Below are 23,783 nucleotides of genomic sequence, written 5' to 3' on the forward strand. Positions count from 1 at the left end.
AATCTAGCATTTGCTAGCTTGTTCGTCTGCCGCCCTTGTTTTGAAATCCTCTACCTTTTGCATTTCAGTGTTTATGTTGTTGTCTTATCGGCTCTCTGCCTACCGCTTAGGCAAGTATTATTGATCCCCGTCGACGTACTGTCACCAACCCTTTTTGTTATTCCCCATTTTTCACAATCGCGTGTATTTATGGTTGTATTAAAAAAAAAAAAAAAAAAAAAAAAAAAAAAAATATATATATATATATATATATATATATATATATATATATATATATAAATACAAGAACGCATCCTTCATTTGTTGTCTGCTTTGAGGTACAACCTTGTTTCCTCAGTTGTGGACCGTAACATTGTCAACAAAATAGACCACATATTTCCAAAGATGGACAATGGACTCTCTCGTCCTTAGCTGTACCATTCAGTAGCAATTTAATTTCTTGGTGTTTCCAGTTTGCCACTTTAATAATTATGATGATGTTTGTTTGAGGAAATGACGATCGGCTTGCCATGATATTTAAGTCATCCGCCTTCGTGCCGTGTATTAGGAATTAAACGTCTGTTTTCACACATCCTGCATCCCGGGTAATTTTCGGACATTATACTACAACGTGAGCCTGTAAATGTCCGTGTAATCTCCGTGTCAGTTGACCTGGGAACTTGCTTTCACACAAAAGGGCTACCTGTTTAAATCCCGGGATTTTAACGTTGTTCAGGTTCGTGTGAAAGGGGCTTATAAGTGTGAGAATAAACTCTCAGAGCAACTTTTTTAATCGAATATTTGATGTATTTACAAAATGTATTTTCTGATGCAAAGGACAGTTTTCTCTTTTCACGCTTCCACAGGACGACGCACGTCGTCAGAAATGACTAGACTCTAAAACGAAACCAAAGAGGAGAGCTTGAGGGAAAGAGAACGAGAGAGAGGAAGATGGGTTTCTTAACGAGACCGAGTCCCATTTCCAGCCGTTTGAGACAGCCACGTTGATATTATGTCCTGTATAAAATATACATTGCTGGCCAAAAGTATTGGCACCCAAGCAATTCTGTCAGTTCATGGTTAATTTCTCTTAGAAAATGATTGCAATTGCAAATGCTTTGGTAGTAATATCTTTATTTATTTTGGTTGCAATGAAAAAACATAAAAGAGAATGGGAAAAAATCATTATCAATATCAACTTGGCACCCTTTGAAAAATCATGTGATGCTTCTCTAATTTGTGTAATTAACAGCACCTGTTACGTACCTGTGGCACATAACAGGTGGTGACAATAACTAAATCACACTTGCAGCCAGTTAAAATGGATTACAATTGACTCAGCCTCTGTCCTGTGTCCTTGTGTGTACCACATTGAGCATGGAGAAAAGAAAGAAGACCAAAGAACTGTCTGAGGACTTGAGAAGCAAAATTGTGAGTAAGCATGGGCAATTTCAAGGCTACAAGTCCATCTCCAAAGACCTGACTGTTCCTGTATCTACCGTGCGCAGTGTCATCAATCAGTGTAACGCCCATGGCACTGTGGCTAACCTCCCTAGATGTGGTCGGAAAAGAAAAATTGACGAGAGAGTTCAACAAAAGATTGTGCAGATGGTGGATATAGAATCTCGAATAACATCCAAACAAGTTCAAGCTGTGCTACAGTCCGAGGGTACAACAGTGTCTACCCGTATTATCCGTCGGCGTCTGAATGAAAAGGGACTCTATGGTAGGATACCCAGGAAGACCCCGCTTCTGACCCAGAGTCATAAAAAAGCCAGGCTGGAGTTTGCCAAAACTTACCTGATAAAGCCAAAAACGTTTTGACAAACTGTTCTCTAGTCAGATGAGACAAAAGTTGAGCTTTTTGGAAAAGGCATCAACATAGAATTCACAGAAAAAAAAACGAGGCCTTCAAAGAAAAGAACACGGCCCCCACAGTCAACATGGTGGAGGTTCCCTGATGTTTTGGGGTTGCTTTGCTCCCTCTGACCCTGGACTGCTTGACCGTGTGCATGAATTTTGAAGTCTGAAGACTACCAACAAATTTTGCAGCATAATGTAGGGCCCAGTGTGAGAAAGCTGGGTTTCCCACAGAGGTCATGGGTCTTCCAGCAGGACAATGACCCAAAACATACTTCAAAAAGCACTAGAAAATGGTTTGAGAGAAAGCACTGGAGACTTTTAAAGTGGCCAGCAACAAGTCCAGACCTGAAACCCATAGAACAGCTGTGAAGGGATCTGAAAAGGGCAGTTTGAAGACGGCACCCTTCAAATCTTACAGTCCTGGAGCTCTTGGCCAAAGAAGAATGGGTCTAAAATTCCAGCAAAGCATTGTAAGGAACTCATTGATGATAAAGGAAGCGGTTGTTCGCAGTTATTTTGTCTAAAGGTAGTGCTACCAGGTATTAGGCTGAGGGTGTCAATACTTTTGTCCGGCACATTTTTGGAGTTTTGTGTAAAATAATAATTTTTTTTTTCATTGTCTTTTGTGCTTTTGCATTGCAAGCAAAATAAATTAAGATATTACTACCAAAGCATTTGTAATTGCAACCAATTGAGCATTATCTGACAGAATTGCAGGGGTGGCAATACTTTTGGCCAGCAGTGTATAACTTTCACAAATCAACTCAAGGTAAAATTGTCACTTAAATGTGCTGCAGAATGATACCATATGCCTAAAAAATAGGCGATACCTACCCTTTTAAAGTGATTGGTTCGGTATTGCATGCGAGATTCATTTGAAAATCCAACCCCAATAAATTGGTAAGGCATGTCTCACAAAAGAGAAACCATGCCCGAAAAGACAGTTGAAGTCAGGAATTTGCTTTGAAGTATCCTTTCTTCCTTAAAAGGCAAATTAACCCTAGATATTTTATTGTTGTATGTGTTATTTCTATAACACATACTGTACAAAAACTGATTTTCATTCAAAATTGTATTTTTTTCAATGATTTGCAAAATAAAAGTTAACAAAAACAGCAATAACCCCAACCCCCATCTCCTAGTTTATATTTTCCCTCATTTCCTCACATACTAAATGCCAAATCTCAATTTTAACTAATTAAGAACATTGGATGTATATTAAAATTGAAGCAAATGTAAACATTTACTTTTTTGTTTTTGTTTTAAATAATAAAGATATAGGTAACATACATTCAGAAAAATAAGTACACATGACTTATATTATGCGGAGTGAAATGGTATTTTGAAGATTGCGCAAACATACTGTTTTAAATCATAAGGAAATGAATAAGTTGCCTAACATAAATGAACAAATAGACAAACAAAGTCCAAAGTGCACATAGACAGCTAAGATGTTCTGCACCTCCCCATGAGAGCAAATAAAACTAAATATGATAAATAAGCCTCCTCAACTCTTTCCCTACTCTTAAAGATTTGATCCATTTTCTGTTGCATTGCCCTTTTTTTGTCGCATCAATTCAACAAACTTTTTTTTTTTTGCTGTTCCAGAAAGCATGCACATTTGAACCAATCAGAGCTAACTATCTCTGCTGATCACATGTCAGTATGTCAGCCAATTGAATGGATAAATAAGTCCAGGCGTTTTGCTTTGCTGCGTGCATTCGCACATTGACGTGAGTCATCATCGTCAGACTCAGATAACTGCAGCAGCTGGGGAAACCTCCATGCCGTCCGTGGAATACCGTAATTTCCCGATTATAAAGACCGTTTTTTTTTTTTTAATTGACATGTCCATGTTGTGTTGAGGAAAACGTATGCAGCGATCCGTTGCCGACCATTACATGACGTCACCATTTTTGTTTCGGTAATACTTCACTCTGATTAGTCGAATGATTTCGTCTGTGTTAAATTCTGCTTTTTCACTCTACATAAAGCACATAATTCAGTTTCTTGAAGTCATTTGAGTCAACGTTTATTGCAACTTGGCAACTTGGACCATAACAAACGTAACACAACACAGACTTCCTGTGTCCGTCAACTATATCTGTCCCTCAGGAAACTCAAGCCTAAATAACAATAGTTCCTCTTGTTACAGTAGCGATGTGCTCATTGGATTTCCGACTTCGGTCCTCACTTTTATTTTACCGTATCAATCCATGGAAGAAACATTTATTCATCATGATGAAACGATCAAGTTATACAGCAGCCTTTAAAAGAAAAGTCACATCTGTTTTGTTTTCTCCTGGATTTTGGTAAGTAGGAGAAGTTGTCAGATCATATTATTACCGTGCATATTGTCAGTTTACGGTAATGTTTTGAACTATCAATGTGCTATGCTTGTGCTGTGTTTCACCAGTCAGTAAAATGACATTTCTGTATCTGTACACGAGCTCTGTTTTCTTGTATTCTTCTATTTATTGGTACTAAAATTAGGGTGCGCGTTATACACGGGTACAATAATTTTCCCGAGATTTTACAAGTAAATTTGGGGTGCGTGTTATACACGGGTGCGCCTTGTATTCGGGAAATTACGGTAAAATAATAAATAATAAATATCGGTGGAAATTTATTACGCTACACAAGCACTTAATTATACTTGTTGTTAACACTTGTGTATGTAAATCTCATGTTGGTAGATTGTTTTCTTCTTGGAAATGAAATGCATGTGTGGCAGTTAAGCTTTTTTTTTTTTTTTTTTACATAGCGTTTTGACAATTGCTGTCATATTTTTGGAATCAAAGCACCGTGTTCCAAAACAGCATTCCGGCCCTGAATCTTATACAGGAACTGCGTTCTGACCGTTCTGGCCCCCTTTCACCCCTGGTTGTAGTGCCAGGCGACAGCGAAAGAAATAGAATTATTCCCTATTTTCTTATATCGCGTCGCTGGTCCACGTGTGCATGTGTACGAGTGCGAAATTTCACATGCACGAACGTCGCGTGTTGCTTCGCTGCAAAACAGTTGCCGATTTTCATCTCATCGCGCTTGTTCCATAGAAAATGTATTGAACGCGAGCGACGTCGCCTCCCGTATGTTTTGCCCCTTACAAACAAATTTGAATTGGTCCAGAGCAAAAATTAGTTTTATCATTATGCGTGAAAGGTTTGATGACTCACAGTTTGTTCAGTTGTGCAACCCAGACTCTTGTGAGAATGTATGCCACTGAGACAAGTTTCCCTTTGGGCCATGTATTTTCATAGGCATGTCTATCATGAATAGATTCACCAAAATATAGAAACTGTGCCTGTAAAGACATGGAAAGTCTGCTATTTTGTTTTCAATTGGCTTATTAGACTGTTTTTGTAGTAGGAGAGAGCATTTAGTGAAGGAAAATCATGCTGTTGTGCTCATATTGAGAACAAAAAAAGAAGAGAAGGGGGGGGAAAAAAAGAAAATAGTGCTGCCGGCTCGTTCTTCACTGAGCAATCTCATCTCCACTCTGAAAACAAACAGTGTTCTCCTGTCAGGCGCTTTGACACAACATGGAGCAGACGTCGTGACACAAGGGAGGGAAAACGCCTTCAAAGAGAATATCCGAAACACTGAGCACCTAAAGATGGCGCTCCTCCTGGTGGTTAAGTGGTGAGGAAGCTCATTAAGGGCCAAACGGGGACAAACCCTGCTGGGAATCCCACGGCGACACTTTACCGCCTTGTTATCTGTCTTGAAAGGCTGCGAAAGACACAATTACCTGCAGTAATTGGACACCATTCTCAAGGAGAGCCTGTTGTCCTACTCTTTCTAATAACTACTACGGGCCGACCCTTTTTTAATAAAATAGATACAGAAATGCTTAGGTTGAATTTAATACCTTGGGGAAAAAAAACCCGAAATAACCTGTAAAGCTCAATTTAATCCCTTCTGATCGCTTCTTTCAGGTAGTAGGGGCTTGACATTCCCCAAGACTCACACACTTTTGCAAGCTCATGTATAACGGCAAAAAAGTACCATTTTACTGCAACACACAGGAAAAATGGGGGGGGGGGGGGGGGGGGTCATGTCAGTAAACATGTCCACCAAGCAAAGCATGGAAAAATCTCAAGGAGTCAAGCAAAAATTTGACACTGGCCATTTCCATATAAAGCTGACTTTCATTCACTTTATTGTTAGTGGCCCCTAGAAGGTTGAGACTAGTTTCAAAGATCGACGCAGAATTATGTGGACAACAAGTGGACATACTGTATTCATCACAAGATGCAAGAAAACGCTACAAGGACCCATGCTTAAAACTGCCAGTTTAGTTTGAAACAGCTGTTAATTGAAAAATTCCACAAGAGCCTGAGGAAATCGAATGAGAGAGAGAGAGAAAAAAAAAAACGTTTAAACTCAGGTTTTACCATTTAGCACAAAATTGGTTGGATGTGCGTTGTAAGAAAATGCTTAGGTTAGTTTAAATTGGGCAAAAAAAAGTTTCTTTGCCATCAGTCGAAAAAAAGGACCCTTACACCACCAGTTCCACCCTTTGACATGAATTTGACTTGACATGCCTATCTTAAAAAGATGCAGGGTGAAACAGGGGTCTCCAAACTATTCCACATTGGGCCGCAGTTGGTGCAGGATTTAAATCGGACAAGACAAGACCACACCTTTTCAACAATCTGATGTCTTACAAGTGTATTCAGCTGATTGCAGTCAAGTGCTGCTTGTTTTAACAGAATCCTCATTGGTTAAATTGTCTGTGCTCGATCGGTATGAACAAAAACCAGGACCCACAGCAGCCCTTGAGGACCTGTTTGGGTACCTCTGACCTAGACCTAACTATCACTTTTACACAACTAATCTGATTTTTTACCGTAAACATTGGTTTAAAGCAGAAATTTTAGGTGAATTCTATGGCTGGTACTTTGAAAAATAGATAAATGGCTAAGCTTGATTGCCATCCAATAGGGGTGTGCCATCTTAGGCACCCCACGATTCGATTCGATTACGATTCAGGGAGCTACGATTCGATTCTTGAACGATGATCACGGTATTGACGATGATCACGGTTATCACGACTATTGATGCATCGTACATTACTAATTAATATACCGGATTGGCCCATATATGTAAGACGGTGTTTTTTGCATTGAAATAGGACTGAAAAAGAGGGGGCGTCTTATATTCGCGGTCTAGACATTATACCCATTCATGACGCTAGATGGCGCCAGATATCATTGAAGCAATGTTCTGTCATAACAGATCTCAGCTACTCTCCCCATTCACGACGCTAGATGGCACCAGATATCATTGAAGCGATGTTCTGTCATGACAGATCTCAGCTACTCTGAAGTTTAACCAGTTTGCATTATTTTCTTGCAATGCTTTTCCATATTCAGATTTGTTTTAAGACGACAGTTACAGTTAGACTTCACTTTGATGGTTAATGCAGTTATTGCAATGTTGTTGTTTTATTACAATAGATTGATTTGAATGAGGCAAAAAAACCATGCTTTTTCTCTCATAATATATTGTTATAATCATTTGTTTCGGATGTACTGTAATTATTTTCTGTAAAAAAATTAATTTGGCGTTCAAAAAGTCTTTTTTCAAACTTGAGTCTTGAAAAAGAGGGGGTCGTCTTATAATCATGGCCGTCTTATATTCGGGCCAATACGGTAGTAGACAAAAAATGTTTTGTCTATTATTTATTTAAAATATCCTGATGATTCAACAGGTATGATGGAAACATGCCCATACAACAAAAACCTGCCCTTAAGCAGCTTTTTTATTTATTTATTTTTACAAGAAAGTGCAAAAACATTCACCATTTTAAAGGGAGTACTTATTTCACTCAAAAATACAATAAAATTTACACAGGTGGGATGATGAATTCCACATTTTCTGGAAACAAAGTGTCTTTAGAAATAAGCCTTCTTTTAACTAATATACTTTGTTTTCACAGATTTCCGTACTATTTCGCATGTTTGTAGTGTTACCACTGTACTTAATCATGGTTTTACACGTTCTGCATATGAAATACACGTTAGCGAATTAGCTAATTGGCTTAGCGCTCGGCGCTAACTATTAACACCTCAAAAACAACAACAATAAAGACTCAACAGTACAAGAGGGTTCGTGTACTCACCTCTTGAAGACGCACATGGCTCTTAGCAACACACTCAGGATATTTTTCAATTGACATGACTTCAAACTACAGCTGGACATCTGAAAGACGAGGAGCAACGAACTATCTCTCTTCCCCTCTTGTTCTAAAAAATAACGTGCGCACAGAAGCCTGCCTGTCTCATACACAAATTTATTTTTCAGTCTTCTGAAAAAGAGTAAATCTCTCACTCAGTTACAGGAAGCATCCATTATAATGTGCGTGCGTCAGATAAAGGTGTCCAGGCGGCACACTTGTCTTGAATTTCGTTCCGCTACAAGCGGCTGTCATAAAGTTATGAGGGAAAATCATCGTTTTTGAGCCTTTATGAATCGTAATCAAATCGTCACGTGTTGAATCGCGATGCATGTAATGATCGATTTTTTGGAATGCCTCTACAGTCTAATGTGGGAGGAGCATGGCTTCACATTTGGAAGGGGTATATCTTAATGATGTTGTTTGCTGTATTGTGGGAGTAGCATGACTTCAGATTTGGAAGGGGTATATCTTAATGATGTTGTTTGTTGTATTCTCATTTATAAAACAGCTTATAATTGTAAAATCAAGAAGTTACGTCTAATTTTGAGTAATTCAATTCAGTAACTTTACTACAAAGTACTACTTTAACTACTATTTCTCTTTTCGTTTATACCTATCCGTTAATACCCAACATTCTTTGTGTTTTGAATCCTTTGTGTCCACTTGTTCAGCGTTTACTAACTGGTTTTGTAAGTCTGGCAACTATTGCTTCACCGCTTCTTGACACTTACTGGTGACGGCTATGGTCTTTGAATTTATTAAGAGTAAAGTGTAAGAATTACAATCTTGAAACCACGATACGATCACTTTGTGCTCGTCGTTTTGCTCTACATTTTCATCACTGTAACAACAATCACAAGGACCAATAGAATGATCCGAGACTTGGAGGTATTTAAAAAAAACACATTTGGCAAACTCAATAAACAAATAAATAAATAAGTAAATATGTACAAAACGTTTACGTTACAGTGGAAATATGTACATTTCTAATAGAAATTGTTGCCTACATTGTACTAAGAGTCTGAATGCATTGTCTCATTGACTGGGTGGAGGTGTCGTCCATAAACTTATACTTCTGATTATGAGCCACTCCTTCTGACTGGCTGTCACGACGATACGCACGCATTCCACATCGAAGCCGATCTTGTGGTCCACATCCCGGACCTCGATGTTGCCATTCTTAAACTCCCCTAAGGTGATGTACGAGGAACACTGCTTTCCCTTCTTGGTTCCCACCAGTTTCTCACCGACCTCTAGCGCTCCGCGGTGTAAGATGTCGCTCTGCCTGTCATCAGAACCTGTGGTGATCTTGATTCTGCTGATCTTGGCCGACTTGTTGAAGACCACCACAAAGAAGTCCCCTGTGGACGGGGGCTTTCCCCAGAAGTACTCGTCCACAGCACTGTAGGCCTTGGCTGCGTCGTAGCTTTCAAAGACGTCGATGTTGGTGTAGAGGCGCGCAGGCGGGTTGTCAGGAATGTCTACCGCATCCTCCTCAAAATCATCATCCTTCAGTTTGTTCTCAACTCCCTTGTATGATGAGTAATAGCCCATGTGCTGGAACAGCGACGGCTTGAAACGAATAACGTCCTTCTGTGCCAGCAGGCCACGGAAGTGGATTAGAAGCCAGTCACAGGGCATTTCCTGGTAGAACATAAGCAGGAAGTGTGCCAGGCGCGGCAGGTCCTGTGCGTGGTAAAGCTTCCCTATGTATCCCAGTTTGGAGAACTCCAGCATCACCCAGTAAGAGCCATCCCGGGAAGCGATCACTTTCTTTAGTGCTGTCAAAAAGTTACGAGAGCAGCGAACGTCATCCTCCAGCATCATGTAGAAGTCCGAGAGGTTGGTGCAGAAGTTAAGCAAGAAGGCGTAGTCCACATTCTGCTTGGAGCGGAATCGGACCCGGTCCTCGGGGTCGTTGTAGTTCCTCTTCAGGCCGTCCAGGGACGGGTAGTACTCCTCAGGGGCCTGGATCACCAGCAAGCGGCCGGCGATGATGTGATGTGAGAACTTGCGGTTGATTTCTTGCAGCAGGTTCTCGCACCACATCAGGTCGAAGTCTGCCAGGTGGACAACCACCAAGATCTCCTTCAGCTCCTCGTAACTGGACTGATCAAAGATAGATTTCAGAGTCTCTAAGAGGTAGTTTCCTCGCTTCCTCTTCACTGACGACAGCCCAATGGTCAGATACTCTAGAAAAGACAAGGTACAATTCTTTGTGATCAGTTTTTTAAAATGTCACAGTAACAATTGCATAGCTAAATAATAGCCCAGAGGTCTCACCAAGGGATATGCTTAAACGCCAGTACTTAAAAGGCATATAGATTGGTTTGGAGATTCAAGTATTCTTGAAGACCATGCTGAGGCTGAAGAGCTTGCTTACAATTTTGTGGACAGGACAAGATCCACACTGCTATTCTGAATATGAGATTAAAATTCTGAAGGCCTTCAGGCACACACCGACCAACCCCCCTTCAAGCCTAGCTCCAAAGGGCGTGGTGTGGGTGGGTTGGGATGGGATTTCCGTGACCTGCGTAGGTGCAAGGGAAACTGAAAAGCATCTGTAGTTATCTTAATAAGGGGTCATTTGAGCCATGCCTGTAGCTCTCTCAGCTGGGACCTGTTTTCTTTGAGTGACTCTGCCGGGGGCCAAAAGCCCCAGACAGCTTAGCTCTAGAATGATTGCGACACACAGAACACTTCGCTATAAGGTTTACCCGGACCTGATTTAAATCCCAATATAAAAATCCTTTTAAATAAAACATCAGACGTACTCTTGCGGTTGAGCGGTGTCCCGGCAAGGTAGCGGTATGTGACGTTGATGGATCCCGAAAAGTTACTGAGGTCTCGGAAGGTGTGCACGTATCGCTCTGTGCTCGGGGGGTGAGCTGACGTCTCCCTGAGCTGCCTCTTATCTTCTTCCTGGAAAACAAGGTGGAGCATTAGACTCTATTAAACATCCAGCTACATTCACCCCCCCCCACACACACACACAGGTTGTTGAAATGACTAACCAGCACATATCCATCTTCAATGTAGAGGTTGAGGAAGAGGAGGAAGGTGATGAGAAAGCCGAGGAAGGGAATGACTGAGCGCTTCCTCAGACACCTCATCTTATCCAGAGACTTCCACAGCAGCCTCATGCTTTGCTCACCTGCAAAGAACACATCACAACAAACATAAAATTTAAGCAATACAGTTGAGTGGTTTGGCAGAGAATAGATGATCTTGCACTTGAATCCAGCCCACTGAGAATTTATTTGCGTAACAAGAGTTCTGAAATGTTTGTTGCATTAACATTTTTAATTAAAATTACAGTTTTTCATCGAAATGTATTCCTCCTTTTAAAAATTGATCTACCATTTCGTTTCCATGACTCTTTTTGGTTAGGTCTTTAGTAAAGTGACCAAACGTCCTCTTTTGCCAGGACCTGTCCACCTTTCACGTCGTGTCCTCGTTATCGAGCCGGGTTTTATAAATTCATGAAAATGTCCGGTTTTTATGATTTTTCAAGGGACTAATTTGAAGAGAATCCCTCCGGCCGCTGGGGGGCAGCGCTTGCCTGTGTTGACGTGGCTCTTACTAGTAGGTGCGGGAGAAGAGTACAGCTAACCCCTTGTATTATGGGGCATTACCGCCATCTACTGGGAAGAGAACAGGGAGTTACAGACTACAATAAGGAGTAGTTCTAAGAGATGTTTATAGTGCTCTGTACGCCTTCCTGTAAGTTTATCTCCTGTTAATGTCGCTAATGTGTCTTATCTTTTATATCGGGTTATAGGTGAATAAAGAGATGCAGGATGTTGTATTAGTCTTGTATTAATTGTTCTGCGTTCGTGTATTTGGTTGAATGAATTATATTCTAAGTAGGAGCGCCTGCCCAGTTGTTAAGAGTTTTTTTACGATAAAAATGTATATAATGGCAACTGCTGACTTCTGTCGGAGCTTTGTACTGGCGTGATCTGTAAAATCCCGTTTGGTGTCGCATCGTTGCGCTGCCGACGATTGTAACTTATATAGCAAAGTATGATTTTGCCTCGTCTCCCGGTACTCGCTAATAGGGTAGCTATCAGAGAGCTAAGCCGCGCTAGGCATTATGGGAAACTTAGTTTTGAACTGCTGCATTTGGAAACATGCTGGTTGAATAGTTTATCAGTTTATTTTGGTTATTGTTTGCGTGCAAATTAGAACTTGAATGAGAATAAAAATTGAGTGAGAATAACAATTTCTCAACGACAATTGTCGTGATAGTAATTTATAAAAATGTTTATGTGGCACAGAGACGACTGTGTGTCTGTATTGACTGTACTATATTTCCACAGGTGTGCATGATATTATTTTTGTCATTATTTCATTCAGTTAAAAAAAAAAAAAAAAAAGTTTATTTTTTGCGTTTTTATTGTTTGATTATGTTTTAGTAAGAAAAAAGCCTGTTGAGTAAAAACGTATTTCCATATAGTATATAATATACTATATGGCAATATTTTTTTTAATAAAACTGAATTTTTCTGTCCATACGGAGGAGGCACACTTTAAACATATTAAAGTGGTATAGGCATCTTTGAGTGAACTTCGAGTAAAATTCAAGTATCTCGAGGCCGGGCCGAGTGTCCTCTTTAAATATGGTCACCCTATCTTTAGTTACTTAGCTACTTGGTTAGCTGTGAATTGCGTACCGTACACGCTTTGAGTATTTTTGTTCATCCTGTTGATTTAATTTTGGGGGGATTGAATCGATAGCAACTGGACTTTTCTGGTTGTCTCGGAAGATGTTTTGCCTTCCATCAGAGCAGGCTTCAGTTCATGTGAGAAGGAGGAGTAGTGGGAGAACAAATTGAGTTTCCGTCCTCATCGAACTGTGGTGGCCTTTGAGCAAAGCATTTGAACAACTGTCATTTGCATTCCAAAGCAATAATTGCCCCTAACCTGGAGTATAAATTGCTCCGTTTCCACACCAAATTCCAGGCTAGTGCTGTCCTAACATCACCTTATTCAATGAACTGATGAAGCCTGCTCGTATGAGAGGTGAAACATCTTCCAAGACAACCAGAAAAGCCCTCTTGCAATCTATCCAATGCCACAACAACAATGAAAGGTACCAGTGATTGTAAAACATATTGGTTATTTACATTCTTCAATGGGTTAGGAAGAGCATTTGATTGTTATGCCCATCTCTTTACATTGTCTGTATGGATATATGAACAAAGATACAGTACATTCAGTACATATTTCTGAAGAATAGGTTATCATATTCAAACCAATTAAATAAAACAGGAAATTTTCCTAAAGCACCTAATGATTTCACATGGCACACTGATACATCAGATACACTGGTTGGGAATCATTGCACTACACCACACTTCCTGCAACACCTGCAGAATAAAAAGCACTCTACTCCAGAGTTCCCACGACGTTGTTCATTATTCAACAGCTTCCAGAATGATCACAATCATAACTTGGCCTGAGTTCTAATTAGTGTGCATGTCCTTGGTGTGTGTCACAATGATGAAGCAAACAACACAACGCATGCAAATTATGTTGTTTATAGAGATAACTGCTGTAGCGTGGCGGCCATGATGCCCAAGTGTTGCCATGCCAACCATCTTGTTTTCCTATCCAGATACTCAAGTGACTGACAAGACAGCAAGTTTCTCTTATATTCCGGCAAGAGGGAAATAGCTATAAATTCCCTGGATGCATTAAGAATGTGTGTGCGTTTGTGTGAGTGTGTGCGCACGTGTTCATTCTAGTAGCAGCAATACAGGCTGCCAAATGGACTAAAGTGTCTTTTAATGGACGCTTCCTACTGGCAGTCACACTGGTTGGGATGTCAGTGCTGCCATTTTCTCGGGACGCTGCACATTTCCAGCAGCAGGCCGTTAAGTGTGCGTGTGTGTGTATGGGTGCAAGAGTGAATGTGTGTATAACCTTGTGTCAAGAGGAGCACATAAGCCAAAGCATCACCTCTCAGCTGGCTCATTCACAAACATTAACATGTCCCCTCTTTTGTGCATCCATTGAATATGAGGTGTGAGCTGGCCTTTTAGTTGCATGGTTGGTTCATTAGTTCCTTGGTTGCTTCATTTGTTAGTAAGTCATTTGGTTACTTGGTTCATTGGTTCCATGGTCAGCTTCTTTGTTATGTTGTTATATATACAGTATGTTGTAGTTTTATAAGTCGGTTCCTTTGTTAGTAATTTAAGTTGTCACCCAGTTGTTGAGTCGGTTGATTCGATTCAATCTGTTCGTGACACAGTAAATTCCTTAATTTGCTTCTTTGTTGTTTGCCAAGTTAACTTAGTTTCAGATTTTTCTTGTTACTAAATAAGTAGTTAGTCACTTGGTTGATTAGTCACTTTTCTGTTCTACTGTATTCCATTTTATTTTCACAGTTGATTCCTTAGATGGCTGATGAAATAGTTGGCTTTTTAATTATTTGGCTGGTTGTAGGTGCTGTTTCTGGCAGAAATTCCACATCAAAGAAACCATCACTTCTCAGGAAAGCCAAAAATGGCTTGCTTGTTGTTTTGTTTTGATGTTTTGGTATGTTAGCTTTTGAAAGGTGTATATCGCGGAAAACACAGACAAGACTGAAAAAGCAGTTTCTGTCTTGCACTCTTCTTTAAAATAAACTGCTGTATTTTAAGCCAAAACAATTGTTGTGTTTGATAGAACAATATGTCTATATGCTGCAATAGCAGATTCATGGTGCATTAATCCCCCGAACTATTTGTCCGTTTTACCCTGAAAACCCCCGTTTACAGATGTCGCGCAACCACTTTTGTTCCAACCAGCAATAAAATAAAGGTAATTAATTATATTTACTATTCAAAATGTCAGTCATTTTTAGCTTAGAATCATTAATCGATGTCTAATATTTCGTTTAAAAAAAAAAAAAAGACTTAAAAATATTATTCAGTCGCATATTTTAAACTTTTAAACAAATTATGTCACAATGAAAAAAATGGCGTCTGTAAAAAAGTCACGGATATCTACCTCATAACTAATCGCTAAATTGTATTTGTTTTTTTGTTACTGACACATTTTCCCCGATATGTTAGATAATAAATAATTGATCCAAACAAAGAAAATTGAAAAAAAAAAAAACATTTACAAGGTCTAAGTATATGAAAAAGAAAATCTCGACTACTCCTTGATGTCTTCGATTTCTGCATCGCGAGCCTTGGTATATTACCATGTTTCACCCATAAAATCCAGCTGTGGCCATTCACAGCTGTGTCTTGACACTCAGTGATACATGCGACATGGAGTTTTTAGATCGAAACAAGGTAAGAATGCGATAATAGGTCCTTAAAGTCATGGCGTCTGTAATTCTGCTCTCGCGTGCTCTCACCTCCAGGCAGGGTTTTGCTGTTTAAAAAACTTTTTTTTTTTTTCAAAATGTCCTCCTGTTCAAAAATTTTCTTCTCCCAGATAATTGAGATTTTTAGCTTTCCAGTGTTTTCCGCCATATATAATCACATCATTGTGCTTTTGTCAGCTTTCTAAGACATTGGTTTTCTCTGCTGTCGAACAGAGATGGCCTTGTGTCGAGTCTTGTTTTCAAATTTGTATCACTTCACCAAAAAGAAAAAAAAAAAAGAACAGCCTTGCAAGCTGCGTTTGAATCAGTTGTCATTGACACCTGTGCCGAACACACATACAGATGCACCTCGATATACAGACACACACACATACTACATACAATAAAAATGATCTCTGACGACACAATCACGGGATAATCACAGCCACTTGTCTCCAAAACACACCAACACAATAGTCTGCCACTCGCTCATTCTCCTATGGAAGAAGCCTTGATCAGCTGCAATTACAGTGCAATATTTCATCCACGCGGTTTCCATGCAAGCACAATGGCATTGTGTAATGGCCCATTATTAGTTATTCTTTTCTTGGTTGGTTAGTCAGTGCATTGATTCTTTGATTGGTTAGTTATTTAGTTTCTTAGTAGGTCCTTTTCACAGTTGATTCCATGGATGAGTTGTTAGCCAGTGAAGAAGAAAATAGTTGATTTTCTCTCTATACAGATTCTTTTGATTCTTGTCATGAACAGGAGATAATGGCACACAGTCCAGGAACAAAAAGAAAACAATAATCTCCTATACTAAATACATTTATTAAGAAAATAACAATTAAAAGCTAGCCAGCCAGAACTTAATCCCTTGAGCGCCCCAGGTGCCTTTGAGAAGATTCCATTCCCGACCTTCTGAATGATACACTTTACTGTATATTATAGTTAGGGAAATCAGCAAGTTAGTGCTAGTCCACTCGCTGGGAAAAACAGTGTCCTTGATGGGGGAGGAAGGTTCCCAGACCTCTTGCCTTTAAGAAGAAAAGCAGTCATATTGTTTACATACAGTACTGTGCAAACGTTTTAGGCAGGACACCTGCCTAAAACTTTTGCACGGTACTGTATATATATATATTTTTTAATTATTAAATTTATTAGGATCATGGAAGCTTCCACTTGGGGAAAATATATACATACAGTATATCCTGTATATACATAATAGAATAAAAATATACAGTACTTTGCAAAAGTTTTAGGCAGGTGTCCTGCCTAAAACTTTTGCACAGTACTGTATGTCAGTAATATACTAGCAATTAATGAATATGTACGATCATATGAAATGAACAATTGCTTGGGAATAAATAAATATATTTACATCAGTCAGATGGATGAGTAGATAGTTGGTTCTTCAGTTGGTTAGCTTGTTCCTTTTAATGTTGCACCGATACCATTTTTTGGCCCTGGCAGTGCAGTATCGGCCGATACCAATACCATGCCTCTCTCTATATATTCTGTATATATGGCGGAAAACACTCAGGTGACTTGGAGTTCCGCTCTGACACCACCAATTTGGTCAAATTTCAAAATTGTCCTACATGCATCTGTGATACATCATTGGAAAGCTTAAAATCTCAATTTTCTGGTGGAAGAAAAATTTTGAACAGGAGGGCATTTTTAGAAAAAAAACAAAAAAAAATGTAAACACCAAAACTCTATCTGGAGGTGAGAGAACGCGAGAGCAGAATTACAGACGCCATGACTTTAACGAGATATTATCATGTAATTACCTTGTTTCGATCCAAAAACTCCATGTAGAATGTATCACTGAGTGTCAAGACACTTCTGTAATGGCCACAGCCGGATTTTGGGGGATTTTATGGGTGAAACATGGTAATATAAGAAGGGTCGCGATGCAGAAATAGCAGACATCAAGGAGTGGTCGAGATTTTGTTTTTCATATATTTACGCTTTTAAACCTTTAAAAAAAATTTTTTTTTGTTTGGATCGATTATTTATCATCTAAAATATCGGAGGAAATGCGACAGTAACAAAAAAATACAGTTAAGCGATAGTTGTGAGGTAGATAAACGTGACTTTTTTACAGACACCATTTTCTTCATTGTGACGTCATTTGTTTAAAAGTTTAAAATATGCGAGTGAATAATTTTTTAAAGTCGTTTTTAAAAAAAAAAATTTTAGACGAAATATTAGACATCTATTAATGGTTCTAAACTAAAAATGACAGACATTTTGAACAATAAACATAATTAATTACCTTCGTTTTATGGCTGGGTTGGAACAAAAGCGGTTGCGCGACGTCTGTAAACTGGGGTTTCCAGGGAAAAACGGACAAATTAAAAATAGTTCAGGGGCTTAATGTGCTATGAATCTGCTATGGCAGCATATAGACATATTTTTCTATCAAACACAACAGTTCTTTTGGCTTAAAATACAGCAGTTTTTTTTTTAAAGAGGGGTGCAAGAGCAGAAACTGCTTTTTCAGTCTTGTCTGTGTTTTCCGCCATATACAGTATGTATATATTAGGGCTGTCAGACGATTAAAATTTTTAATCGAGTTAATTACAGCTCAAAAACTAATTAATCGTAATTAATCGCAATTAATTGCAATTCAAACCATCTATAAGATATTCCATATTTTTCTGTAAATTATTGTTGGAATGGAAAGATAAGACACAAGATGGATATATACATTCAACATACGGTACATAAGGACTGTATTTGTTTATTATAACAATAAATCAACACGATGGCATTAACATTATTAACATTCTGTTAAAGCGATCCGTGGATAGAAAGACTTGTAGTTCTTAAAGGAAAAATGTTAGTACAAGTTATAGAAATTTTATATTAAAACCCCTCTTAATATTTTCGTTTTAATAAAATTTGTAAAATTTTCAATCAAAAAAATAAACTAGTAGCCCGCCATTGTTGATGTCAATAATTACTTACACAATGCTCATGGGTGCTGAAGCCTATAAAATCAGTCGCACCCAAGCGCCAGCAGAGGGCGGCAAAACTCCATAAAACACAATTAACAAGTGAGCGTTTCACTGTACTGTTACTTAAATCTGTCTGAGCGGGGCATGTGCATTAATTGCGTCAAATATTTTAACGTGATTAATTAAAAAAATTAATTCATAATTTTGACAGCCCTAATATATAGGGCGATAATGTTGACAGCCCTAATGTATAGGGCTGTCAACATTATCGCGTTAACGGGCGTTCATTAATTTTTAAAATTAATCATGTTAAAATATTTGACGCAATTAACGCATGCACTGAATGACCAGCTCGCACATTGCCTCAAACAGATTTCAATGAGGCCGTTTATGAACATTAAGAGTGAAGAGAATGCCACCGGCCGCTTGGGGCCAGCGCCGTTCCATACTAATGTTATTTCTTCTAAACGTGGGAGAATTAGTAGTTGTGAGATGTTTATGCTGTATGCACAATGCAATGCAAATTGCTATTTGTGCTCCACACGTAAGTTTTCTTTCTTTTAGTGGCAATTATGTGTCTCTTTTTGTATTTTGGGTAAGATCTGTACAGAAATATACAGCATATGTTAAAAGGCGAGTGGACACAGGCGTTCAGTGGACCGCGCCGTTTATTGGCATAGGCTTCTCCTTCACAACAAACATAAGTATCGTTTAGTGAAAGTACAACAAAAATAATATTCCTGTCTCTCTCAAAAAAAATAATGTTCACAAAAAGAAAAGCACTTCAGTCTATAGTAATGAGGCCCTATTCTCACAGTTAAACAACAATGCAAAATGAACTTGCATTCCATTTCAAAATAGCTATGCAAAATACACGTAAAACTTACTCAGACTTTGGTCACTCTATTCTTATTATTGTTATTGTTATTTTTATTCTTCTTATTATTATATTAACTCTACTTTTGATTGAAAATTTTACAAATTTTATTAGAACAAAAACATGAAGAGGGGTTTTAATAAAAAATTACTATAACTTGTAACTATAACAGTTATCTTTTAAGAACTACAAGTCTTTCTATCCGTGGATCACTTTAACAGAAAGAATGTTAATAATGGCATTTGTGGATTTATTGTTACAATAAACAAAAACAGTACTTATGTACAGTATGTTGTATGTATTTATCTGCCTTGTGTCTTATCTTTCCATTCCACTAATAATTTACAGAAAAATATGGCATATTTTATAGATGGTTTGAATTGCGATTAATTGCGATTAATTACGATTAATTAATTTTTAAGCTGTAATTAACTTGATAAAAAAATTTTAATCGTTTGACACCCCTAATATATATGTATTTTTTTTCCAAAGAGCTACATACTTGGATGTGAAATCATTGCTATCACGGCTTTGTCAGGCTGCTGCTTACCTTAGCAAAAAAGGAAAATGACTAATACAAAGTGAATCTGGTAGAACTTTTTATTGCATACCTGTTATGGGTAACAATAGTCGAATAAACCTTTGGCTCTTAAAGGCCAAAATAGTGCTAAATTCATTAAATTACAACAAGTATAATACTAGCCAAACGGTAAGAAAGTAAAACACATTCATTATAATAAACTGAACTGAATGATTCATGAACTGAATAAACTTTTTTCTGGCCTCTCAAAGGCCAAACATAGCAACTTCCATGAAATTCTAAGTAATAATAATAATAATTGACCACAACATCATGTCTCTCTATTAGCCTCCCTCTTTGTGCACCAGCAGGAACATAACTCAACACCATCTTTAGCAACGCACAAATGCAAACAGCGCACGCACACACAGCTTAGCTACTTAGCTTAGCTTACATTGCGTACTTCTACAGCACTTTTGAAACAGGTCGAAATTACTGTGGCATTTCTTTCAGTAAAAGACAAGAAAAGTAAAGTACCTTTAACTTCGGGATGCTCCAAATGGCTGGTGTTTGTGATCCCTTGATTTCATTTGCATGAAGTACTACGCTGTCAAGCTAAGCAGGGAAAGTTGGGAGACTTGGCTACTCCAGACTTCGGTTGAAAAGCTTATGGCCCCTACTTTCTCCAACTTTTCTAAAACATATTTCGTTACTTTATTTTTTTAGTGCAGGATAGTCGTCTCCTTAATGCATCTGCGACTTGGGACCTTATACTTGGGTACTGCGTGAACCATAAAAAGCAGGATTCCCACGCTTTTAACAATGGCAAGGGGCAGGTCACAGACAACAGTCATTTCAATGATTTTTTTCTCGGACATCTGTCTTGCTGCTACACTCCTCTCGTCCCACTGCCCAGGGTTTGTTGCTGCTGTCCATCCCCAGCTATTGTACTCGACGCTGAAATACTCCGAAACCGCCGACATTTTCCTCTCCTACTCCTTGTTTGTTTTTCCTCCATTTGAAAAAGCTGCCCTGGCATTGGTTAAGAGCAACTATTGGCCCGCTCTCATTGGTCTGGGGCAGGTCAATAGCGATAGCAGCTTGGCATGCAAAGTAATCACGCGTGATCACGCAATACAGAGTGTGGTGAGTGTAAGGAGAAAAAAGGCTGCGTTTAGTGTTACCGGACCGGTAAATGGTATTGGCGCCCTGTTTGTTGGTACTCGCCGATACCACAACTTTGGCCCCGCCTGAAGCCTACGGATATTAGTATCGGTGCTTAATGCCATTGGTAATTTGGTTGGTTTGTAGTTTTTACAAGTTTCGCTTAAGAGAGTGAGAGAGAGACAGAGAGAGAGAGAGAGAGAGAGAGAGAGACAGACAGACAGACAGACAGAGAGACAGACAGACAGAGAGACAGACAGAGAGGTCAATTGGTATCTAGGTTGTTGGTTGTTGTTGGTTGGATTGGATTTTTTCAGTTTCTTTGTTGGTTTCATAGTCAGTCAGCCAGCCTGTGTGTTCAATCGTTTGGTCTTTCTGGGGTTCACGTTCTAAATTGCAAGTGGATTGGTTGGTTTATTAGTTAGTTGGTTGGTGGGTTTATATTTTTGTGAAAAACCACATTCAACTACTTTCTTTTGATTACATTTCACAAAGAGTCATTCTGACCCAACACATATCAGTGCAGTGGTACCTCTACTTATGAAATTAATTGGTTCTGGAAGTACTTTCCTAATTTGAAAATTCTGTAAGTAGAGACCCATTTTCCATGTAAATGCCCTAATCCCCTCAAAGTCCTCCAAATTTCAGACATAAATATTTTATAAAGCATAAAAATGCATCAGAACATGTAACAAATACATGTTATAATTAGATTATTGCACTGTAAACATAAAAATCAGAGTTGTGCACTATGGAAAAAACCAAGAAAAGAATCAAAAATACAACTTAATACACTCATGTAAAGCTGTCGGAACATGAAGGGTGAATGAAGAGCCTGGGATACACACATACGCATACAGCAAAGGTCCCTCTTAGCCAATTGGATGCCAGAAATGCTAGGCAATAGCCAACAGCAGAGCAGCTATAAGTATGTTACGTTCAGTAAACTCTGGGAGCTTCGAGTACCAACCATACTGTATTTTTGCCTTTCGTATCCTGAAATTTCTTTCGTAACAAGAGGCAATATTTTCCCGCTGAGTCATGTCTTAACCTGAAAATTCTGTATGTAGAGACATTCATAAATAAAGGTACCACTGTATTAGTAGCGTTATTATGGCGAACAGATTTGAAAGTCAAAGTAAAGAAAACTTAGAAGTTATCCTGCGGGAACACTTTAAACTGAGGCCACATGCCGGAGAAACTTTTGAAATCAAAAAGTCTCTCCAACACTTTCCTGATTACATCAAATTTACGTTTCGATTCGGGCAATTTTGAAAAGCTTTGTTGGCGCGCTGTGAGGAAACGAGCCAGGCGTTAATACAAACGGGCGGCAGCGGCGACGGCAGTTCTCCCGCATTTCATCTTATCTGTTTTCCATTATTTCCCCCGGGGCCTCCTGCACCTCGCAGATACCCGCCTCCGGCGCCAATAATCAATTAAGCGGGCAGATTTGCTGGGCTTCAGCAGTCGCTTTGTGTCAGCACGTCAGCCTTCCATGGATTTCACCTCCTTGATGAGTGACGCCAGCGCTTTTAATTGATAAGAGAAATGCGGCACAGGCAGGGGAGGAATAATCAGTGCCTTTCATTACCGAACGGCTGTTTGGTTAATCATTGAAATTGGTCAAAGAGTCGAGCTTCTTACAGGCTGATGCACAAAAGAAAGAAGTCTGTGCACACTTGGCAGACAGCAAGCAACCCTAATTAGCGTATTGCTAATCTGATCATGTCTTGTACAGTTCAAGTATAGGTCTAGTATTGTCCATCTGGGGTTTTGCATGCTTTGAAAAGGTAAAATAAGTATGTGCACATATCGTTAAGCCTTGCTTAATAGAAAGCAACGGCCAACACTAATGATCAGCATCTAGTGAGATTGTAATCTTGTAAAACCCACATGCCATCACATATCACTACTACACTTGATGACTTGTCTTCACAACAACTATGCTCTGTTATTTTGCGATCTATATCCAGCATTGCCCTTCATCAAGCAGATAGTCTCAAAACAGACACTATATATAAGAATTTTGTCAGTGTCTTCATGAAAATGGAATGAATTGGTCTGGATCCAATGCAGATTTAGTGTGCTCAAATATCATTGAAGTATGACCAGTAAAAATTAACAAACAAATGAGCTATGTCATTTCTATGTTAGATCCTCATTTCATTTATTCTTCTAGTCTTAGAAATCAGTGCGTTTGTCACCTTATGGCCTTATAATGAAATGTGCTATTAGCCTTGCCTTTAAATTCAAGTCGAGTCTACAACTGGCCAGTTTTGGACTGGGCCAAGTATGTTTTTTTCTGACTCAAGTTTATTCTCCGATTAGGGCTGCACAATCCGGATTCAGTCTGGATCAAGGGTAGTCCAAGACTGAGCTCCAGTAATATTGTTCAAGTGTACGTCTAGTGTTGACAAGTTTTAGTGCAGCCGTGGGTCAAGTCTGGGTCTAGTTAAATACAGATCTATCTGTACTTTTGCCTATTCCAGGTCTGAGACTAAAATAATCATGATCTCAGACTAGTATGGTTTGGGTTCAACCGAACTTAGGCCTTTAGTTTTGTTGTAGACTACAGTACATGTTTTATTAGTCCTTGACTAGAACCATACTATGTCAAGTATGATGCCATGATTCTTTTCTAAATCCAGTCTGGACCTCGTACAGTTCTACTTTTCTCTCTAGTTGGTCTAGTCTTTGCTGGTAGTACTAAAGGCCCAGTCTGGGTCTTGTATGGTTTCATATCATTCAACGTTAGTCTAGTTCTAGTTCTATTTCTATTTCAGTTCAGATGTAGTCTTTGCCCATTGCGGTCTACTGTGGTTCTTAGGATTTTCTTCAGATTATGAAAGATCTTTGTCTTCAAAGTTGGATCTCGATCCGGTCTGGTGCTTGTCTAGGTCTTTTAGTCTGCATATAACTATGTCTCG

The 23,783-nt window shown here is 39.0% G+C and overlaps 1 protein-coding gene across 5 annotated transcripts in view; it reads right to left on the bottom strand.

The window, feature by feature from the left end:
* Positions 1–249: 249 nt before the first annotated feature.
* The window catches only part of mgat4c (mgat4 family member C), a 192,414-nt gene continuing 168,880 nt past the window's right edge, over positions 250–23,783 (bottom strand). For 4 of the 5 annotated variants that reach the window (XM_057836466.1, XM_057836468.1, XM_057836467.1 and 1 more), the window contains 3 exons: positions 11,041–11,180; positions 10,801–10,948; positions 250–10,218 (listed from right to left, as the gene is read on the bottom strand). In XM_057836466.1, the coding sequence (XP_057692449.1) occupies positions 9,062–10,218; positions 10,801–10,948; positions 11,041–11,169 (1,434 nt within the window). In that variant the 5' untranslated portion in view covers positions 11,170–11,180 and the 3' untranslated portion in view covers positions 250–9,061. Of the gene's footprint in view, positions 10,219–10,800; positions 10,949–11,040; positions 11,181–20,229; positions 20,447–23,783 lie in introns of those variants that run through there. The other variant, XM_057836469.1, reaches the window with a different exon arrangement.

This window comes from Corythoichthys intestinalis, chromosome 5 (assembly GCF_030265065.1).
Source record: "Corythoichthys intestinalis isolate RoL2023-P3 chromosome 5, ASM3026506v1, whole genome shotgun sequence".
NCBI classification, from domain to species: Eukaryota; Metazoa; Chordata; class Actinopteri; order Syngnathiformes; family Syngnathidae; genus Corythoichthys; species Corythoichthys intestinalis.